The sequence below is a fragment of the Pempheris klunzingeri genome, chromosome 15 (genome assembly GCF_042242105.1).
Source record: "Pempheris klunzingeri isolate RE-2024b chromosome 15, fPemKlu1.hap1, whole genome shotgun sequence".
Taxonomy (NCBI): domain Eukaryota; kingdom Metazoa; phylum Chordata; class Actinopteri; order Acropomatiformes; family Pempheridae; genus Pempheris; species Pempheris klunzingeri.
In genome coordinates this window covers 226,278-242,102 of record NC_092026.1, presented here as the reverse complement: position 1 = coordinate 242,102, position 15,825 = coordinate 226,278, and the positions used below count along the sequence as shown (strand labels likewise).

Below are 15,825 nucleotides of genomic sequence, written 5' to 3'. Positions count from 1 at the left end.
AATATTAACCAGAGATATACATGAAGGATGAGGATGAAGCAGCACCATCATTTACCGGAGGAGAGGAGAGGCTCACCGACACGATGTTCTCAGGACTCAGTTAGAAACAGGTCATGAGATACATGAGGAATAAGATGTTACAAAGTGTTCACTTAGATAAAGAAGTTAATAATTAATTGGCATTAAACTCAAAGGCAGTGGGAAGGTGTTTCCTGTCTGTCCAGTAAACAGGGATGAGGCAGTAACCTGGGGCAGCAGGTCGGTGAGTTCCTCTCTCCTCCTGCGGGGGCGCCAACACGTCCACTGACGTCAGAACCACCCGAAACCATAGAAGAAGAAGACTCCAGCAAAGATGGCGGAACAGTGTGATTACGGAACAGAAACATTGAACTTGAGTCGTGTTTAGAGCTCGTTACCGCCGTTGTCTGCCGGCTGGTGTCGGTGTGATCCGCTGTGAGGATGGCCCACCGCTACCTGCGGCTGTCCGCCGGCTGCAGGAACACGTTCCGGCTGCTGCTGCCCTCCAACGCTCCGGCCAGGCTGGTAGGTGGATCACATGCGAACATGCTAATATGCTAACACTGTCACACTAAACGTCTGGCCTGTCGTGACGCAGGTGCTCGCTGACCTGTGTGTGACGTCAGGTAAAGTCACCTGTGTGGCAGGTCCTGACAGGAGTGATGATTGGCTGTCTGCTGTTGGTCAGGTGACGTGTTCGAGCTCGAAGGGACAGGTGGAGAGTGGGCGGAGCCTGCTGAGAGACCTGCTGGGAGCCTACAGGAGGCTGAGCTCCCGACCACCGAAAGGTACACCTGTGTGTGTGTGTGTGTGTGTGTGTGTGTGTGTGTGTGTGTGTGTGTGTGTTCTCTCACCTGTGTCTGTGAGAGGACCAGGTGAATCACAGGTGAGCTGCACTCAGGTTCATGGTTGAAGGTTCAGTCCTTATGGTCCTCACATGTTCAGAAGAACAAACACGTGTTCAGTTCAGAGATGGTTTTTGTTTGTTTTCAGGTTTTGAGAAATATTTTCCAGAAAATCAGAAAAAAAGCACTGAGGCTGAATCAGCTGCCAAAGGTAGAGATGACTGACACACCGAAACATCTGTTTATCGATCACTGAATCTATATTGACCATTCACCTGATTGATTGATGGATTGACCTTTTGTCTTCAGAGGCCAAACCTGCCAATGAGAAACCCTCTGGGGGGGCAGGAGGAGGAGGAGGCGGAGGAGGAGGAAAACGAGGAGGCCGTAGGGAGGACTCACACTGGTACAGCCGTCTGCTGAAGGTCAGAGTGGGTCCTGCTGAATTTCTTCCTCTGCAAATACACTCAAAAGAGCCTGGACCTCGTCGTCCGTCTACTTCTCGTAGTGCGGTACAGAGAGCAGAGGAGAATTGTAAACGTGCCACCATGTAGACTGTGGTGCCATTGGGGGGCGGGGCCCCCCCAGCATAATGGTTGGGGAAACACTGATCAAAACACAAACAAAGTGAAGCTTGTAGAAGTGAAATGAACCAGTTTGCGGCCACACCGGCTTAAACACGGAAGTGCGGAACGCTGCAAGTGTGTTCCACCAATCAGCGCTCTTCAGCACACAGCCCCGCACCTCAAGGATTCTGGGTAATCTGAAAAGTTCCTCCTCGCTACTAGGAACTTTTTTCAGGGAAAGTTTGGGGTTGAGGGAAAGTTTTTTTCCTTGGGTCATTTCGGTGGAAACGCGCTGAGGTTTTTCAAAATCCCGGGTAAATGAGAAAAGCTCCTGCGGTGGAAAAGGAGCTCATGAGCTTAAATCTCCACCTTTGGGTCCTGAAAATGCACTTCTTCTGACCACGTGTTCTAAGTAAGTAATGCTAAAAGCTTGTTAAACTCATCCCGGTGGAGGTGTTTGTGATCGCAGGTCTGATCACAGAGACTCTGGGAGGCCGGCAGTCTGCTGCTGGTTTACTGGAAAACTACAAACCAGCACCTGATTGGTTCTTATGTGGGCTGGCAAGCTAACGGCTAATGGTCTTAGCATGAACTGTTCCACTTTGTTCTCGCTGAACGAAGCGTTACCGGTCCAGCCTTCCCCTTTGAGGTCAGTGGCCTTATGGGTAACGGGACCATAGACAGTGCAGCCTGTGTGGGGGTGATGTACTTCATTAGCTGTGTTTATCACAGTAATGACGTGGTGGCAGAATGTGACCGCACCGACGCCGCCCCTTATGCTCACCTGGTCAGACAGGTGAGCATAAGGGGCGGCTGTGGGTTGTCCATCAATCGGAAGGTCACTGGCAAGACACTGAACCCCAGTTTGCTCCTGAATGAACGATGTGTGAAGCGCTTTGAGTAGTTGAAATGACTTTAAAGGTGCTACGTAGATGCATACCTTTACTCCGGCGTGGGCCTGATCTCATCTGTGGTGTTTCCAGGGCGATGTTCCCTGGGATGATAAGGAGTTTCGGATGTACTTCCTGAGTGGAGCGGCGTTCTGGACCACCGTCGCCTATTTTTTCTTCTTCAGGGACGGAGGGCGAGAGGTCACCTGGAAGGACTTTGTCAACAACTACCTGTCCAAAGGAGTGGTGAGAAAGAAGCCTTGACGTCACCGCCCTCATCGGACCGGGTCACTGCTCTAATGTCTGCTTTGTGCCTCAGGTGGACCGACTGGAGGTGGTCAACAAACGTTATGTCAAGGTGGTTTTCTCTTCGGGGAAGACGCCGGTTGACGGGGTGAGCGCTAAGTTTGTATGCTTTTGTTTTACTGCTTGTGTTATTTAAAACTTTGGGGGAGTTAATACAGCGCTTGTTGTTTTTACTGTGGTTTTATTTTACTTGATGTTATTGTTCCAGTATATAATTTACAATTATTAGAAGTGATATGAACACATATAACACACTACACTAAACAACAGAGGTAACTATGAGCACACATACTAAACATGCATGAATGTAAAGCCCATGCGCCCTCACCGGATGATGACATTTGTCTAAACACCAAAAGGAGGCGGGACGAAGCTCCTCCTCTAAATGTTTGTACACTTGCTGCCATGGCTGCTGGACGTACTTTAGTCAGATTTGGTGAATGAATGTGAAGACTGTGTTTGTTTGTCTCTTCAGCAGTATGTGTGGTTCAACATCGGCAGCGTGGACACGTTCGAGAGGAATCTGGAGACGGCTCAGTATGAGCTCGGCATCGAGGGAGAGAACCGCCTGCCGGTGGTTTATTCCACCGAGAGCGACGGGTGAGGAACCTGCTGCACGCACCACGCAGCGCTGATTTATCCGTCTGTAGGTCTGAGATCTAACGTTCATCCTTCCTGCCCAGAACGTTCCTTCTGAGCATGCTCCCCACCGCGCTCATCATCGGCTTCCTCCTCTTTATGCTGCGGAGAGGCCCGGCAGGGGCGGGGCGTCCCGGCCGGGGGATGGGTGGGCTGTTCAGCGTCAGCGAGACGACGGCGAAGATCCTGAAAGATGAGATCGATGTGAAGTTCAAAGATGTGGCGGGCTGCGAGGAGGCCAAGCTGGAGATCATGGAGTTTGTCAACTTCCTGAAGAACCCCAAACAGTACCAGGACCTGGGCGCCAAGATACCCAAGGTGAGGGCCCCAAGGTGAGGGCAAGGGCCATGAAGGCTGGAATAGGATCCCTGAGGAACATTAAGGTGAGGGGGGCCAACATCTCCATGGTGGAGGTGGGGTGTGGGCAGGCCTGAGATCTTTGAGGTGAGGTTGGACCGAAGACATCGCAGGTGACAGGTGAAACCGATCGTCATCGCTGAGGCCGAACCTGAAGGAGAAACCCCAGGTTGGGGGGGGGGGGGGGGCAGGGCAGGACGGGGCAGGACAGGGCAGGACAGGACCTGAGGGGTGAGGCTGATGACGGGTCCAGTGTGTGTTTGTACCGTTGATGGTTGTGTATTGTGTGTGTAGGGAGCCATCCTGACGGGGCCTCCAGGAACAGGAAAGACTCTTCTGGCCAAAGCGACGGCTGGCGAGGCCAACGTGCCCTTCATCACTGTCAACGGCTCCGAGTTCCTGGAGATGTTTGTGGGTGTTGGCCCTGCCAGGGTGAGGAGCGCTCACACACGCTCACACACACACACACACACACACACACACATTGAGTTTAAAGCCTCAACTCGTACTTGTTGATGCTGAAGAGTAATGACACCGTCTGCGGTTAGATTGGTTCCCTACCAGCCTCACTGTGGATCACTCGATCCACACCACAACTAAACCGCCGTTCAGATGGTGTGTAGTTGCTCTTGGTGAAGTGAGGAGCGTAAACCTACGCTGTGCTAGAGTCATCATTGCTGAGTATGAAGAGACAAACACAGAGCATCTCTAACCCCACAGTCATCATGATGTCACTTCCTGTGCAGGTGAGGGATCTGTTTGTGATGGCGAGGAAGAACGCTCCCTGCATCCTCTTCATCGATGAGATCGACGCCGTGGGGCGTAAACGAGGACGAGGAAACTTTGGAGGACAGAGCGAGCAGGAGAACACGCTGAACCAGCTGCTGGTGGAGATGGACGGTGGGGCACAGGGGAATCATGGGAAACGGGGGAATCATGGGAGGAGAGTGACCTCATTGATCAGGATCCAATTAAAGGGCCAGTCCGTATTATCCACAGTGCAGCTGTCTGTAGCGGAGTAGAGGACCGGACACACACCACTTACTGCAGGGAATCAGAACTCCCAAAAAACATTCCAAAGAAAAAAGTTCCCGCTCACTCTGTTCACCGCTGCAGCGAGTTACTAAAAACAGAATCAAAGCTAAGGCGAACAAATCTGTCGCAAGACTCAGTAAAGGTCCTTTGGGTCCGTTGACTTTCAGATAAATCAATGCACAGGTGAAAAATGCGTGAGGGAACTGACCTTTCTGTGGCTGAGACACCAGAATAACTCACACTAACTGGCTAAATTGTAACTTTTCCCCGATGGGGGATCAATAAAGTCCATCTTAAAGAGGCCTTTATTGATCCTTTATTAATCCCCTTGTGAAAATACCTCCATGGTCTTATCATTAGTGGCATAAAGCATGTAACGTGAAAGTAACTTTAGTGATCAGCAGTCACAGAGTGAAGTGACAGGAAGTCAGAGATCTCACTCCTCTCTGTTCTGTCAGGGTTCAACACAGCGACCAACGTCGTGGTTCTAGCAGGAACCAACCGACCGGACATCCTGGACCCGGCTCTGATGAGGCCCGGACGCTTCGACAGACAGATCTACATCGGTGAGAAAAACCCTTACCATGACAACAGTCCCGGGGTCTGTCCCTGGGTCTGTCCCTGGGTCTGTCCCTGGGTCTGTCCCTGGGTCTGTCCCGGGGTCTGTCCTGGGGTCTGTCTCTGGGTCTGTCCTGGGTCTGTCCTGGGGTCTGTCTCTGGGTCTGTCTCTGGGTCTGTCCTGGGGTCTGTCCTGGGGTCTGTCCTGGGGTCTGTCCCGGGGTCTGTCCCTGGGTCTGTCCCTGGGTCTGTCCCTGGGTCTGTCCCAGGGTCTGTCCCAGGGTCTGTCCCTGGGTCTGTCCCAGGGTCTGTCCCAGGGTCTGTCTCTGGGTCTGTCCTAGAGTCTGTCTCTGGGTCTGTCTCTGGGTCTGTCCCTGGGTCTGTCTCTGGGTCTGTCTCTGGGTCTGTCCCGGGGTCTGTCTCTGGGTCTGTCCCGGGGTCTGTCCTAGAGTCTGTCCCTGGGTCTGTCCTAGAGTCTGTCCCTGGGTCTGTCCCAGGGTCTGTCTCTGGGTCTGTCCTAGAGTCTGTCCTAGAGTCTGTCCCAGGGTCTGTCCCTGGGTCTGTCCTAGAGTCTGTCTCTGGGTCTGTCCTGGGGTCTGTCTCTGGGTCTGTCTCTGGGTCTGTCTCTGGGTCTGTCCTGGGGTCTGTCCTGGGGTCTGTCCCGGGGTCTGTCCCTGGGTCTGTCCCTGGGTCTGTCCCTGGGTCTGTCCCTGGGTCTGTCTCTGGGTCTGTCCTAGAGTCTGTCTCTGGGTCTGTCTCTGGGTCTGTCTCTGGGTCTGTCCCTGGGTCTGTCCCTGGGTCTGTCTCTGGGTCTGTCCCGGGGTCTGTCTCTGGGTCTGTCCCGGGGTCTGTCCTAGAGTCTGTCCCTGGGTCTGTCCTAGAGTCTGTCCCTGGGTCTGTCCCAGGGTCTGTCTCTGGGTCTGTCCTAGAGTCTGTCCTAGAGTCTGTCCCAGGGTCTGTCCCTGGGTCTGTCCTAGAGTCTGTCTCTGGGTCTGTCCTAGAGTCTGTCTCTGGGTCTGTCTCTGGGTCTGTCTCTGGGTCTGTCTCTGGGTCTGTCCTAGAGTCTGTCTCTGGGTCTGTCTCTGGGTCTGTCCCGGGGTCTGTCTCTGGGTCTGTCCCGGGGTCTGTCCCGGGGTCTGTCCTAGAGTCTGTCTCTAGGTCTGTCCTGGGGTTCGTCCCTGGGGGAGACATCCCTGTAAATAAACAGCTGTACCTAAAGGTAGATTGACAGGTCCAGGTCTGATCCAGCTGCACAGTGCTAACTTTAATATTAGTGATAGTAATGATCATAATAACAAACATCAGACCGATAGTTCAGATTAACGATAAACAGGATTAGAGCTCGTCCAGCTGCTGAGAGACTGAAGGGCGTCTCTGCTGTCTCAGGTCCTCCTGACATCAAAGGACGGGCGTCCATCTTTAAAGTCCACCTGCGTCCTCTGAAGCTCGCCGCGGACCTGGACAAAGACGCTCTAGCCAAGAAGATGGCCGCCCTCACACCTGGATTCTCAGGTAAACTGTGTCAGGTGGGATCATCCCTCCACCTCCTCTCACTCTGGGGCTCCGTCTGTCCTCTGATGTCCTCCGTCGTCCTCCGTCTGTCCTCTGATGTCCTCCGTCTGTCCTCTGATGGTCTCCGTCTGTCCTCTGATGTCCTCCGTCTGTCCTCTGTCGTCCTCCGTCTGTCCTCTGATGTCCTCTGTCTGTCCTCTGATGTCCTCCGTTTGTCCTCTGATGTTCTCTGACGTCCTCCGTCTGTCCTCTGACGTCCTCCGTCTGTCCTCTGACGTCCTCCGTCTGTCCTCTGATGTCCTCCGTCGTCCTCCGTCTGTCCTCTGACGTCCTCCGTCTGTCCTCTGATGTCCTCCGTCGTCCTCCGTCTGTCCTCTGATGTCCTCCGTCTGTCCTCTGATGTTCTCCGTCTGTCCTCTGTCGTCCTCCGTCTGTCCTCTGATGTCCTCCGTCGTCCCCTGACGTCCTCCTCCGTCCTCCGTCTGTCCTCTGACGTCCTCCGCCTGTCCTCTGACGTTCTCCGTCTGTCCTCTGTCGTCCTCCGTCTGTCCTCTGATGTCCTCCGTCTGTCCTCTGATGTCCTCTGTCGTCCTCCGTCGTCCTCCGTCGTCCTCTGATGTCCTCTGATGTCCTCTGTCTGTCCTCTGATGTCCTCCGTTTGTCCTCTGATGTTCTCCGTCGTCCTCTGACGTCCTCCGTCTGTCCTCTGACGTCCTCCGTCTGTCCTCTGACGTCCTCCGTCTGTCCTCTGATGTCCTCCGTCGTCCTCTGATGTCCTCCGTCGTCCTCTGATGTCCTCCGTCGTCCTCCGTCTATCCTCTGATGTCCTCCGTCTGTCCTCTGATGTTCTCCGTCTGTCCTCCGTCGTCCTCTGATGTCCTCCGTCGTCCTCTGATGTCCTCTGACGTCCTCCGTCTGTCCCCTGACGTCCTCCGTCTGTCCCCTGACGTCCTCCGTCGTCCTCCGTCTGTCCTCTGATGTTCTCCGTCTGTCCTCTGGTGTTCTCCGTCTGTCCTCTGTCGTTCTCCGTCTGTCCTCCGTCGTCCTCCGTCGTCCTCCGTCTGTCCTCTGATGTTCTCCGTCTGTCCTCTGACGTCCTCTGTCTGTCCTCCGTCAGGTGCGGACATCGCGAACGTCTGTAACGAGGCGGCTCTGATCGCCGCTCGCCACCTGTCAGACGCCATCAACCAGAAACACTTTGAACAGGCCATCGAGAGAGTCATCGGAGGTGAGACCACGTGTCACTGGTGCAGGAGACTGTCTGACCAATCAGAAGGCAGAGAACATGAAGACGTGTTAAATGAACGCTATGAACCAAAAGTCTGGATGAATGCAGTCTGGTGTGTGCAGAGAGCGATATTATAATAATAATAATATGTGTTCAGACGGGGTTTAGAAGGTTTAAAAGGTTTAGAAGGTTTAGAAAGTTTAGAAGGTTTAAAAGGTTTAGAAAGGTTTAGAAAGTTTAAAAGGTTTAGAAAGTCTGAAAGGTTTAGAAAGTTTAGAAGGTTTAAAGGGTTTAGAAGGTTTGAAAGGTTTAGAAAGTTTGAAAGGTTTAGAAAGTTTAGAAGGTTTAAAAGGTTTAGAAGGTTTGAAAGGTTTAAAAGGTTTAGAAAGTTTGAAAGGTTTAGAAGGTTTAAAGGGTTTGAAAGGTTTAGAAAGTTTAGAAGGTTTAGAAAGTTTGAAAGGTTTAAAAGGTTTAGAAAGTTTGAAAGGTTTAGAAAGTTTAGAAGGTTTAAAAGGTTCGAAAGGTTTAGAAAGTTTGAAAGGTTTAGGAGGTTTAAAAGGTTTAGAAGGTTTAAAAGGTTTAGAAGGTTTGAGAGGTTTAGAAAGTTTGAAAGGTTTAAAAGGTTTAGAAAGTTTGAAAGGTTTAAAAGGTTTAGAAGGTTTAAAAGGTTTAGAAAGTTTAAAAGGTTTAGAAGGTTTAAAGGGTTTAAAAGGTTTAGAAGGTTTAAAAGGTTTAGAGGGTTTAAAGGGTTTAGAAGGTTTAAAGAGTTTGAAAGGTTTAGAAAGTTTAGAAGGTTTAAAAGGTTCGAAAGGTTTAGAAAGTTTGAAAGGTTTAGAAGGTTTAAAAGGTTTAGAAGGTTTAAAGGGTTTAAAAGGTTTAGAAGGTTTAAAAGGTTTAGAGGGTTTAAAGGGTTTAGAAGGTTTAAAGAGTTTGAAAGGTTTAGAAAGTTTAAAGGGTTTAGAAGGTTTAAAGGGTTTGAAAGGTTTAGAAAGTTTAGAAGGTTTAAAGGGTTTAGAAGGTTGGAAAGGGTTTGAAAGGTTTAGAAGATTTAAAAGGTTTAAAGGGTTTAGAAGGTTTAAAGGGTTTAGAAGGTTGGAAAGGGTTTGAAAGGTTTAGAAGGTTTAAAAGGTGTAGAAGGTTTAAAGGGTTTAGAAGGTGTAGAAGGTTTAAAGGGTTTAAAAGGTTTAGAAGGTGTAGAAGGTTTAAAAGGTGTAGAAGGTTTAAAGGGTTTAGAAGGTGTAGAAGGGTTTAGAAGGTGTAGAAGGTTTAAAGGGTTTAAAAGGTTTAGAAGGTGTAGAAGGTTTAAAGGATTTAAAAGGTTTAGAAAGTTTAGAAGGTTTAAAAGGTTTAGAAGGTTTAAAGGGTTTAAAAGGTGTAGAAGGTTTAAAGGGTTTAGAAGGTTTAAAAGGTGTAGAAGGTTTAAAAGGTTTAGAAGGTTTAAAAGGTGTAGAAGGTTTAAAGGGTTTAGAAGGTTTGAAAGGTTTAAAGGGTTTAGAAGGTTTAAAGGGTTTAAAAGGTTTAGAAAGTTTAAAGGGTTTAGAAGGTTTAAAGGGTTTGAAAGGTTTAGAAAGTTTAAAGGGTTTAGAAGGTTTAAAGGGTTTGAAAGGTTTAGAAGGTTTAAAGGGTTTAGAAGGTTTAAAGGGTTTGAAAGGTTTAGAAGATTTAAAAGGTTTAGAAGAATTAAAAGGTTTAGAAGGTTTAAAGGGTTTAGAAGGTTTAAAAGGTTTAGAAAGTTTAAAAGGTTTAGAAGGTTTAAAGGGTTTGAAAGGTTTAGAAAGTTTAGAAGGTTTAAAAGGTGTAGAAGGTTTAAAAGGTTTAGAAGGTGTAGAAGGTTTAAAGGGTTTAAAAGGTTTAGAAAGTTTAAAGGGTTTAGAAGGTTTAAAGGGTTTGAAAGGTTTAGAAAGTTTAAAGGGTTTAGAAGGTTTAAAGGGTTTGAAAGGTTTAGAAAGTTTAGAAGGTTTAAAGGGTTTAGAAGGTTTAAAGGGTTTGAAAGGTTTAGAAGATTTAAAAGGTTTAGAAGAATTAAAAGGTTTAGAAGGTTTAAAGGGTTTAGAAGGTTTAAAAGGTTTAGAAAGTTTAAAAGGTTTAGAAGGTTTAAAGGGTTTGAAAGGTTTAGAAAGTTTAGAAGGTTTAAAAGGTGTAGAAGGTTTAAAAGGTTTAGAAGGTGTAGAAGGTTTAAAGGGTTTAGAAGGTGTAGAAGGTTTAAAGGGTTTAGAAGGTTGGAAAGGGTTTGAAAGGTTTAGAAGATTTAAAAGGTTTAAAGGGTTTAGAAGGTTTAAAGGGTTTAGAAGGTTGGAAAGGGTTTAAAAGGTGTAGAAGGTTTAAAGGGTTTAGAAGGTGTAGAAGGTTTAAAGGGTTTAAAAGGTTTAGAAGGTTTAAAGGGTTTAGAAGGTGTAGAAGGTTTAAAGGGTTTAAAAGGTTTAGAAGGTGTAGAAGGTTTTAAAGGTTTAGAAGGTTTAAAGGGTTTAAAAGGTGTAGAAGGTTTAAAGGGTTTAGAAGGTGTAGAAGGTTTAAAGGGTTTAAAAGGTTTAGAAGGTGTAGAAGGTTTAAAGGGTTTAAAAGGTTTAGAAGGTGTAGAAGGTTGAAAGGGTTTAAAAGGTTTAGAAGGTGTAGAAGGTTTAAAGGGTTTAAAAGGTGTAGAAGGTGTAGAAGGTTTAAAGGGTTTAAAAGGTTTAGAAGGTATAGAAGGTTTAAAGGGTTTAAAAGGTGTAGAAGGTTTAAAGGGTTTAAAAGGTGTAGAAGGTTTAAAGGGTTTAGAAGGTGTAGAAGGTTTAAAGGGTTTAGAAGGTGTAGAAGGTTTAAAGGGTTTAAAAGGTGTAGAAGGTTTAAAGGGTTTAGAAGGTGTAGAAGGTTTAAAGGGTTTAGAAGGTGTAGAAGGTTTAAAGGGTTTAGAAGGTGTAGAAGGTTTAAAGGGTTTAAAAGGTGTAGAAGGTTTAAAGGGTTTAAAAGGTGTAGAAGGTTTAAAGGGTTTAGAAGGTGTAGAAGGTTTAAAGGGTTTAAAAGGTTTAGAAGGTGTAGAAGGTTGAAAGGGTTTAAAAGGTTTAGAAGGTGTAGAAGGTTGAAAGGGTTTAAAAGGTTTAGAAGGTGTAGAAGGTTTAAAGGGTTTAGAAGGTTTAGAAGGTGTAGAAGGTTTAAAGGGTTTAAAAGGTTTAGAAGGTGTAGAAGGTTTAAAGGGTTTAGAAGGTTTAGAAGGTGTAGAAGGTTTAAAGGGTTTAAAAGGTTTAGAAGGTGTAGAAGGTTTAAAGGGTTTAAAAGGTGTAGAAGGTGTAGAAGGTTTAAAGGGTTTAAAAGGTTTAGAAGGTATAGAAGGTTTAAAGGGTTTAAAAGGTGTAGAAGGTGTAGAAGGTTTAAAGGGTTTAAAAGGTTTAGAAGGTATAGAAGGTTTAAAGGGTTTAAAAGGTGTAGAAGGTTTAAAGGGTTTAGAAGGTGTAGAAGGTTTAAAGGGTTTAAAAGGTGTAGAAGGTTTAAAGGGTTTAGAAGGTGTAGAAGGTTTAAAGGCTTTAGAAGGTGTAGAAGGTTCAGAAGGTTCAGAAGGGTTTAGAAGGTTCAGAAGGTTCAGAAGGGTTTAGAAGGTGTAGAAGGTTCAGAAGGGTTCAGAAGGGTTTAGAAGGTGTAGAAGGTTCAGAAGGGTTTAGAAGGTGTAGAAGGTTCAGAAGGGTTCAGAAGGGTTTAGAAGGTGTAGAAGGTTCAGAAGGGTTCAGAAGGGTTTAGAAGGTGTAGAAGGTTCAGAAGTTCTGCTTGAACACATGAAGCAACGATGTTCAGGCTCAGTGAAACATGAGGAATAACTTTTGTTATGTTTGTGTTGGAGGTCTGGAAAAGAAGACTCAGGTCCTGCAGCCGGAGGAGAAGAAGACGGTGGCGTATCACGAGGCCGGTCACGCCATTGCCGGATGGTTCCTGGAGCACGCCGACCCACTGCTAAAGGTCACTCTTATCAATGTTTAGCTGGTGTGTCTGATCCGGCTCTCAGGTGGTGGACGTGTCGGCACTTCTCATCACTTGAAAGTCCAATTCAGTTATTTGACGAACTGAAAAATGTTCCAAACGTTGAACGAATGATTGTTGACCACGACTTCAGCTGCCCGGGTGTTTTAGAGCCTGTATTTGTTACCTGTGCAGGTGTCCATCATTCCCAGAGGGAAGGGTCTGGGTTACGCTCAGTACCTGCCTAAGGAGCAGTACCTGTACACCAAAGAGCAGCTGCTGGACCGCATGTGTATGACTCTGGGGGGGCGCGTCTCTGAGGAGATCTTCTTCGGACGCATCACCACCGGCGCTCAGGACGACCTCCGCAAGGTCACCCAGAGCGCCTATGCTCAGGTCAGAGGTCACACGGGGGTCAGAGGTCAGCAGGAAGTGAGAGAATGTGGAACCTGACGGAGGTAAAACCAGCTGATGGTGTATTTCCTTTTCCTGCGTTCTACTGCAGATTGTCCAGTTCGGGATGAACGCGAAGGTAGGTCAGGTGTCCTTCGACCTGCCCCGGCAGGGCGAGATGGTTCTGGAGAAGCCGTACAGCGAGGCCACGGCTCGCCTCATCGACAGCGAGGTCCGCGGCCTGATCAGCGAGGCGTACCAGCGGACGCACCGCCTACTGAGCGACAAGAAGGCAGAGGTGGAGAAGGTACAGACGCCCACAGGGGTCAGAACAGCAGCCAGAACCCCACAGGGTTCGCGGCCTGGCTCTGTTCTGGTCTGTATGGACGGAGAACAGCTGGTTCTGGAGCTCCATGTAGAACAGGTTCTGGATGCAGAACAGGGTTTCACAGCGGCAGCATGACTCCAGCAGAAGTTTCTAGATATGAGGATGCCTCTCTAGACCCTTCTGCTGGACAACGGGTTCTCTTCCGGATTCTCTTTTTTTTCTTATCTATAGAGCCCAACAGTGGGAACACCAAAGAATCAGTGGAACCCTTTGGTCTCTCACTAGGTTTTTTTTTTAGAGTTCTGCCTAGAACAGAATAAATAACAGTTCTGAAACTGTTCTCTGTGTCGAATGCTTGAACGTTTGTTTTAACGTTCTACATCATAATCACTGTTCTCTGCCTGGTGTTCAACTATAATAGCTATTTTTTCCTTATAAATTAAAACCCTGACATAGAAAAAAAATAAATAGATCCTCCCATGATAAAATCTGAAGTGAAGGTTTTAGGTTTTAGAGCTTATTTTGAAAAGATTCTTCTCAGAAATGATCTAGATTCTAATATCAGAGTTCTAGTTTAGGAGGAAAAGATTCTCTGTTATGCTTGTTCATTGAGAAGACAGAGAACCCTTTAACACCGTGTCCTCACAGCCGCAGAGCGTCCGACAGTCACATCCTGTAACAGCAGACGCTCTCCGTCCAGACTGAGTCCGTCTGTCACCATGGAAACAAACCCTGTAGCGACCAGAGGACACAGAAACAGGAAGTAAAGTTCAGGTCAAAACGGTGCCCACTGAGGACGGACCGACAGGAAGCAGTCAGACGGGATCAGTCGCTACTGTGAGGACACGATGAGACTCTCAACCTTCACCTAGAACCTAGAACATTCTTGTGTTGGGAGGTCCACTCGCCTTTTAACGTACAGCCCTGAAACCCTCTGACCGTAGAACCCTGCTCAGAATGTTCTGGGTCTTGGCTTCATGCAAAGCTCCAGGCAGTGGAGTGGAGTGCTGACCTGGTTCTTTGTGTTCCTGCGTTGTCCCGCAGGTAGCGCTGCGGCTGCTGGAGAAGGAGGTTCTGGATAAGAGCGACATGGTGGAGCTCCTGGGAAAACGACCGTTTGCTGAGAAGTCAACATATGAGGAGTTTGTGGAGGGAACCGGCGGCGTGGACGAGGACACAACGCTGCCAGAGGGTCTGAAGGACTGGAACCAGGAGAGGAAGGAAAAGGAGGAGACCCCGGACGAGCAGGTTGCTCGCCAGATCTCTGGAGGAATGCCTTTCTAGAACCCTCTGATGGACCGTCTAACACCAAAACAGTCCCAGCACTCTCACGCGAATCCAAAATATCGTCGGTCTGGAGTTCTGAAATCACAATTGTTCAGGAGGTCACGAACCTTCCAGAATGAACATTCATAGTTCTGCTCCTACAACATTTCACCAAACCCTCTGATGTTCTTAAATGTTCTTTTCGATGGGTTCTACCACCATCATTCTAGCCCAGCCCTCCCACACTTGTCTACACCCTGGTTCAAGTTCTACAGTCACCTTGTCTCCATCTTAGAGGTCCAGAACCCTCTAAACCTTCCTCCTCATAGATGTGGAACCCTGATTTAACCTTAGACCTCAGGTGTTTATGAGGAGGGAACTCTGCTCAGCTGTTGTAGAACCCTCTGTGTCCTGGTTGGGAACTGTTACTCCACTTGGGGTTCTAGAACATTCAAATACACACGTGGACATTTGAGCTATTCTTTATGGGGAAGGATCACTTTAGGGGACATTAAACATCCCAACTGTAGAACCTCACTGACATTGACATCCAAAACATTTCTGCACGTGGAACTCTAAATAGAACTCTAACAGCAGTTCTAGAAACATTCTCTTTGTTGGTTCTAGAATCCCTCCTCCCCCCTCTGAGTTGTACATCACACCCATGTAGTTCTAAAATGTTCCCCACTGTCAGGTCCAGAATCTGGAGCTCTAAGACCATCACACGGTTCTACATCTTCCACACACAGACCTCTAGAACGTTCTACAGAACTAAAACCGGAACTGACTTAAAGAACCCTGTCATTGAGTTCTTGAACACTTCAAAGAACTGATCTCTGCCACACAGCTGGGTTCTACATCAAACATACCCGAGAAACTTTTACTTCAACTCCAACCTGTAGAACCAACAAAGAACACTCCTTTACATGCAGAGCTCCTGTTTTAGGTTCTAGATTGGGACTCTGAGCAGATGGTTCTCATCTCGGATAATCTGGTTGTTGGGTTTTGACTCCTTAGAACCCGGAGCTCTCAGTAAAACCACCTGATCTGAGGATCTAAACATGTGGAACTTAGAATAATGTGGGCACTCTGAATCACTTATTTATCGCAGTTATGAATCCTGAGCTGAGTGAGCTGGAGGTTCTGGGGACTTTTTGGTTCCTCTGAGATTAAAACAAGAGAACGTCTCCATGGTAACCAGCTGTAGCAGTTAGCCTCAAACTGACGGAGACAGCTCAGACAGCTGGAGAGGAATGTTAACAGAAAAGCTAATGTTAGCGTATGGAGGATGAAAGCAGCAGTTGGCGCTGATCAGGTATTGATTAGTTATTGATCACTTACTGCAGTGTGCTGTCTGATGTGAGCGGCGGCCTTCACTGAAGACGTGTGAGAATAATAATGTGTTGATGTTTGTCCTGTTTCAAGTGTTTTAATTAAGTCGGAAACATTAATGAATCAATCTATCAATCATTAAAAGCCTAAACAAACTAAACGTTTTTCTTCTGTGAAAACTTTATTTAAACCAGTTTAATGGACGTTTTCACAGTCGGAGCTTCGGAGTCTCAAACAACCTCATGAACAAACTTCAATCATTCAGAAGAATAAGAACTTCTTTAGCAACAACATCCCTCCACACACACCCACACACTCACACACACACACTCACACACACACACACACACACACACACACACCCACACACTCACACACATACACACACACACACCCACACACTCACACACTCACACACACACATATATTTGTCGTATTTCTTATTCATTAATTTCGTCGCTCATTTATTAATTTCACCGTCAGTTAATCAATTAATAAATTTTTGTTTTATTAATATAATTATGACCCATTATATCTTTTATTTTGACACCCCAGTCAGAGGATGTGACGTAGACGGAAGTATTGCTGCTGTGTTGGAGAACTGAAACGCAAACAAACAACAAGC

At 47.3% G+C, this 15,825-nt stretch overlaps 1 protein-coding gene across 2 annotated transcripts; it reads left to right on the top strand.

Moving 5' to 3' along the window:
* The first annotated feature begins 290 nt into the window (after positions 1-290).
* Positions 291-15,360, top strand: afg3l2 (AFG3-like AAA ATPase 2). 2 transcript variants are annotated; one of them, XM_070844471.1, is made up of 17 exons: positions 291-543; positions 707-806; positions 1,012-1,074; positions 1,173-1,288; positions 2,413-2,565; positions 2,639-2,713; positions 3,104-3,225; positions 3,309-3,582; positions 3,916-4,053; positions 4,368-4,521; positions 5,115-5,222; positions 6,601-6,726; positions 7,844-7,954; positions 11,766-11,881; positions 12,077-12,277; positions 12,387-12,581; positions 13,647-15,360. In XM_070844471.1, exons 1-17 carry the CDS (start codon positions 460-462, stop codon positions 13,884-13,886), a joined length of 2,376 nt encoding a protein of 791 aa, XP_070700572.1. In that variant the 5' UTR covers positions 291-459; the 3' UTR covers positions 13,887-15,360. The 2 variants fall into 2 exon arrangements, with proteins under 2 accessions (XP_070700572.1, XP_070700571.1); XM_070844470.1 differs by having other exon boundaries at positions 292-543; positions 3,101-3,225.
* The last annotated feature ends 465 nt before the right edge of the window (positions 15,361-15,825 follow it).

Bases quoted from the DNA above. Each gene is read 5' to 3' on its own strand.
- afg3l2 (XM_070844470.1), top strand. From the start codon at position 460: ATGGCCCACCGCTACCTGCGGCTGTCCGCCGGCTGCAGGAACACGTTC. The intron at 2,566-2,638 runs GTGAGAAAGAAG...TTTGTGCCTCAG, and splicing joins ACTACCTGTCCAAAGGAGTG to GTGGACCGACTGGAGGTGGT. The intron at 4,522-5,114 runs GTGGGGCACAGG...CTGTTCTGTCAG, and splicing joins GCTGCTGGTGGAGATGGACG to GGTTCAACACAGCGACCAAC.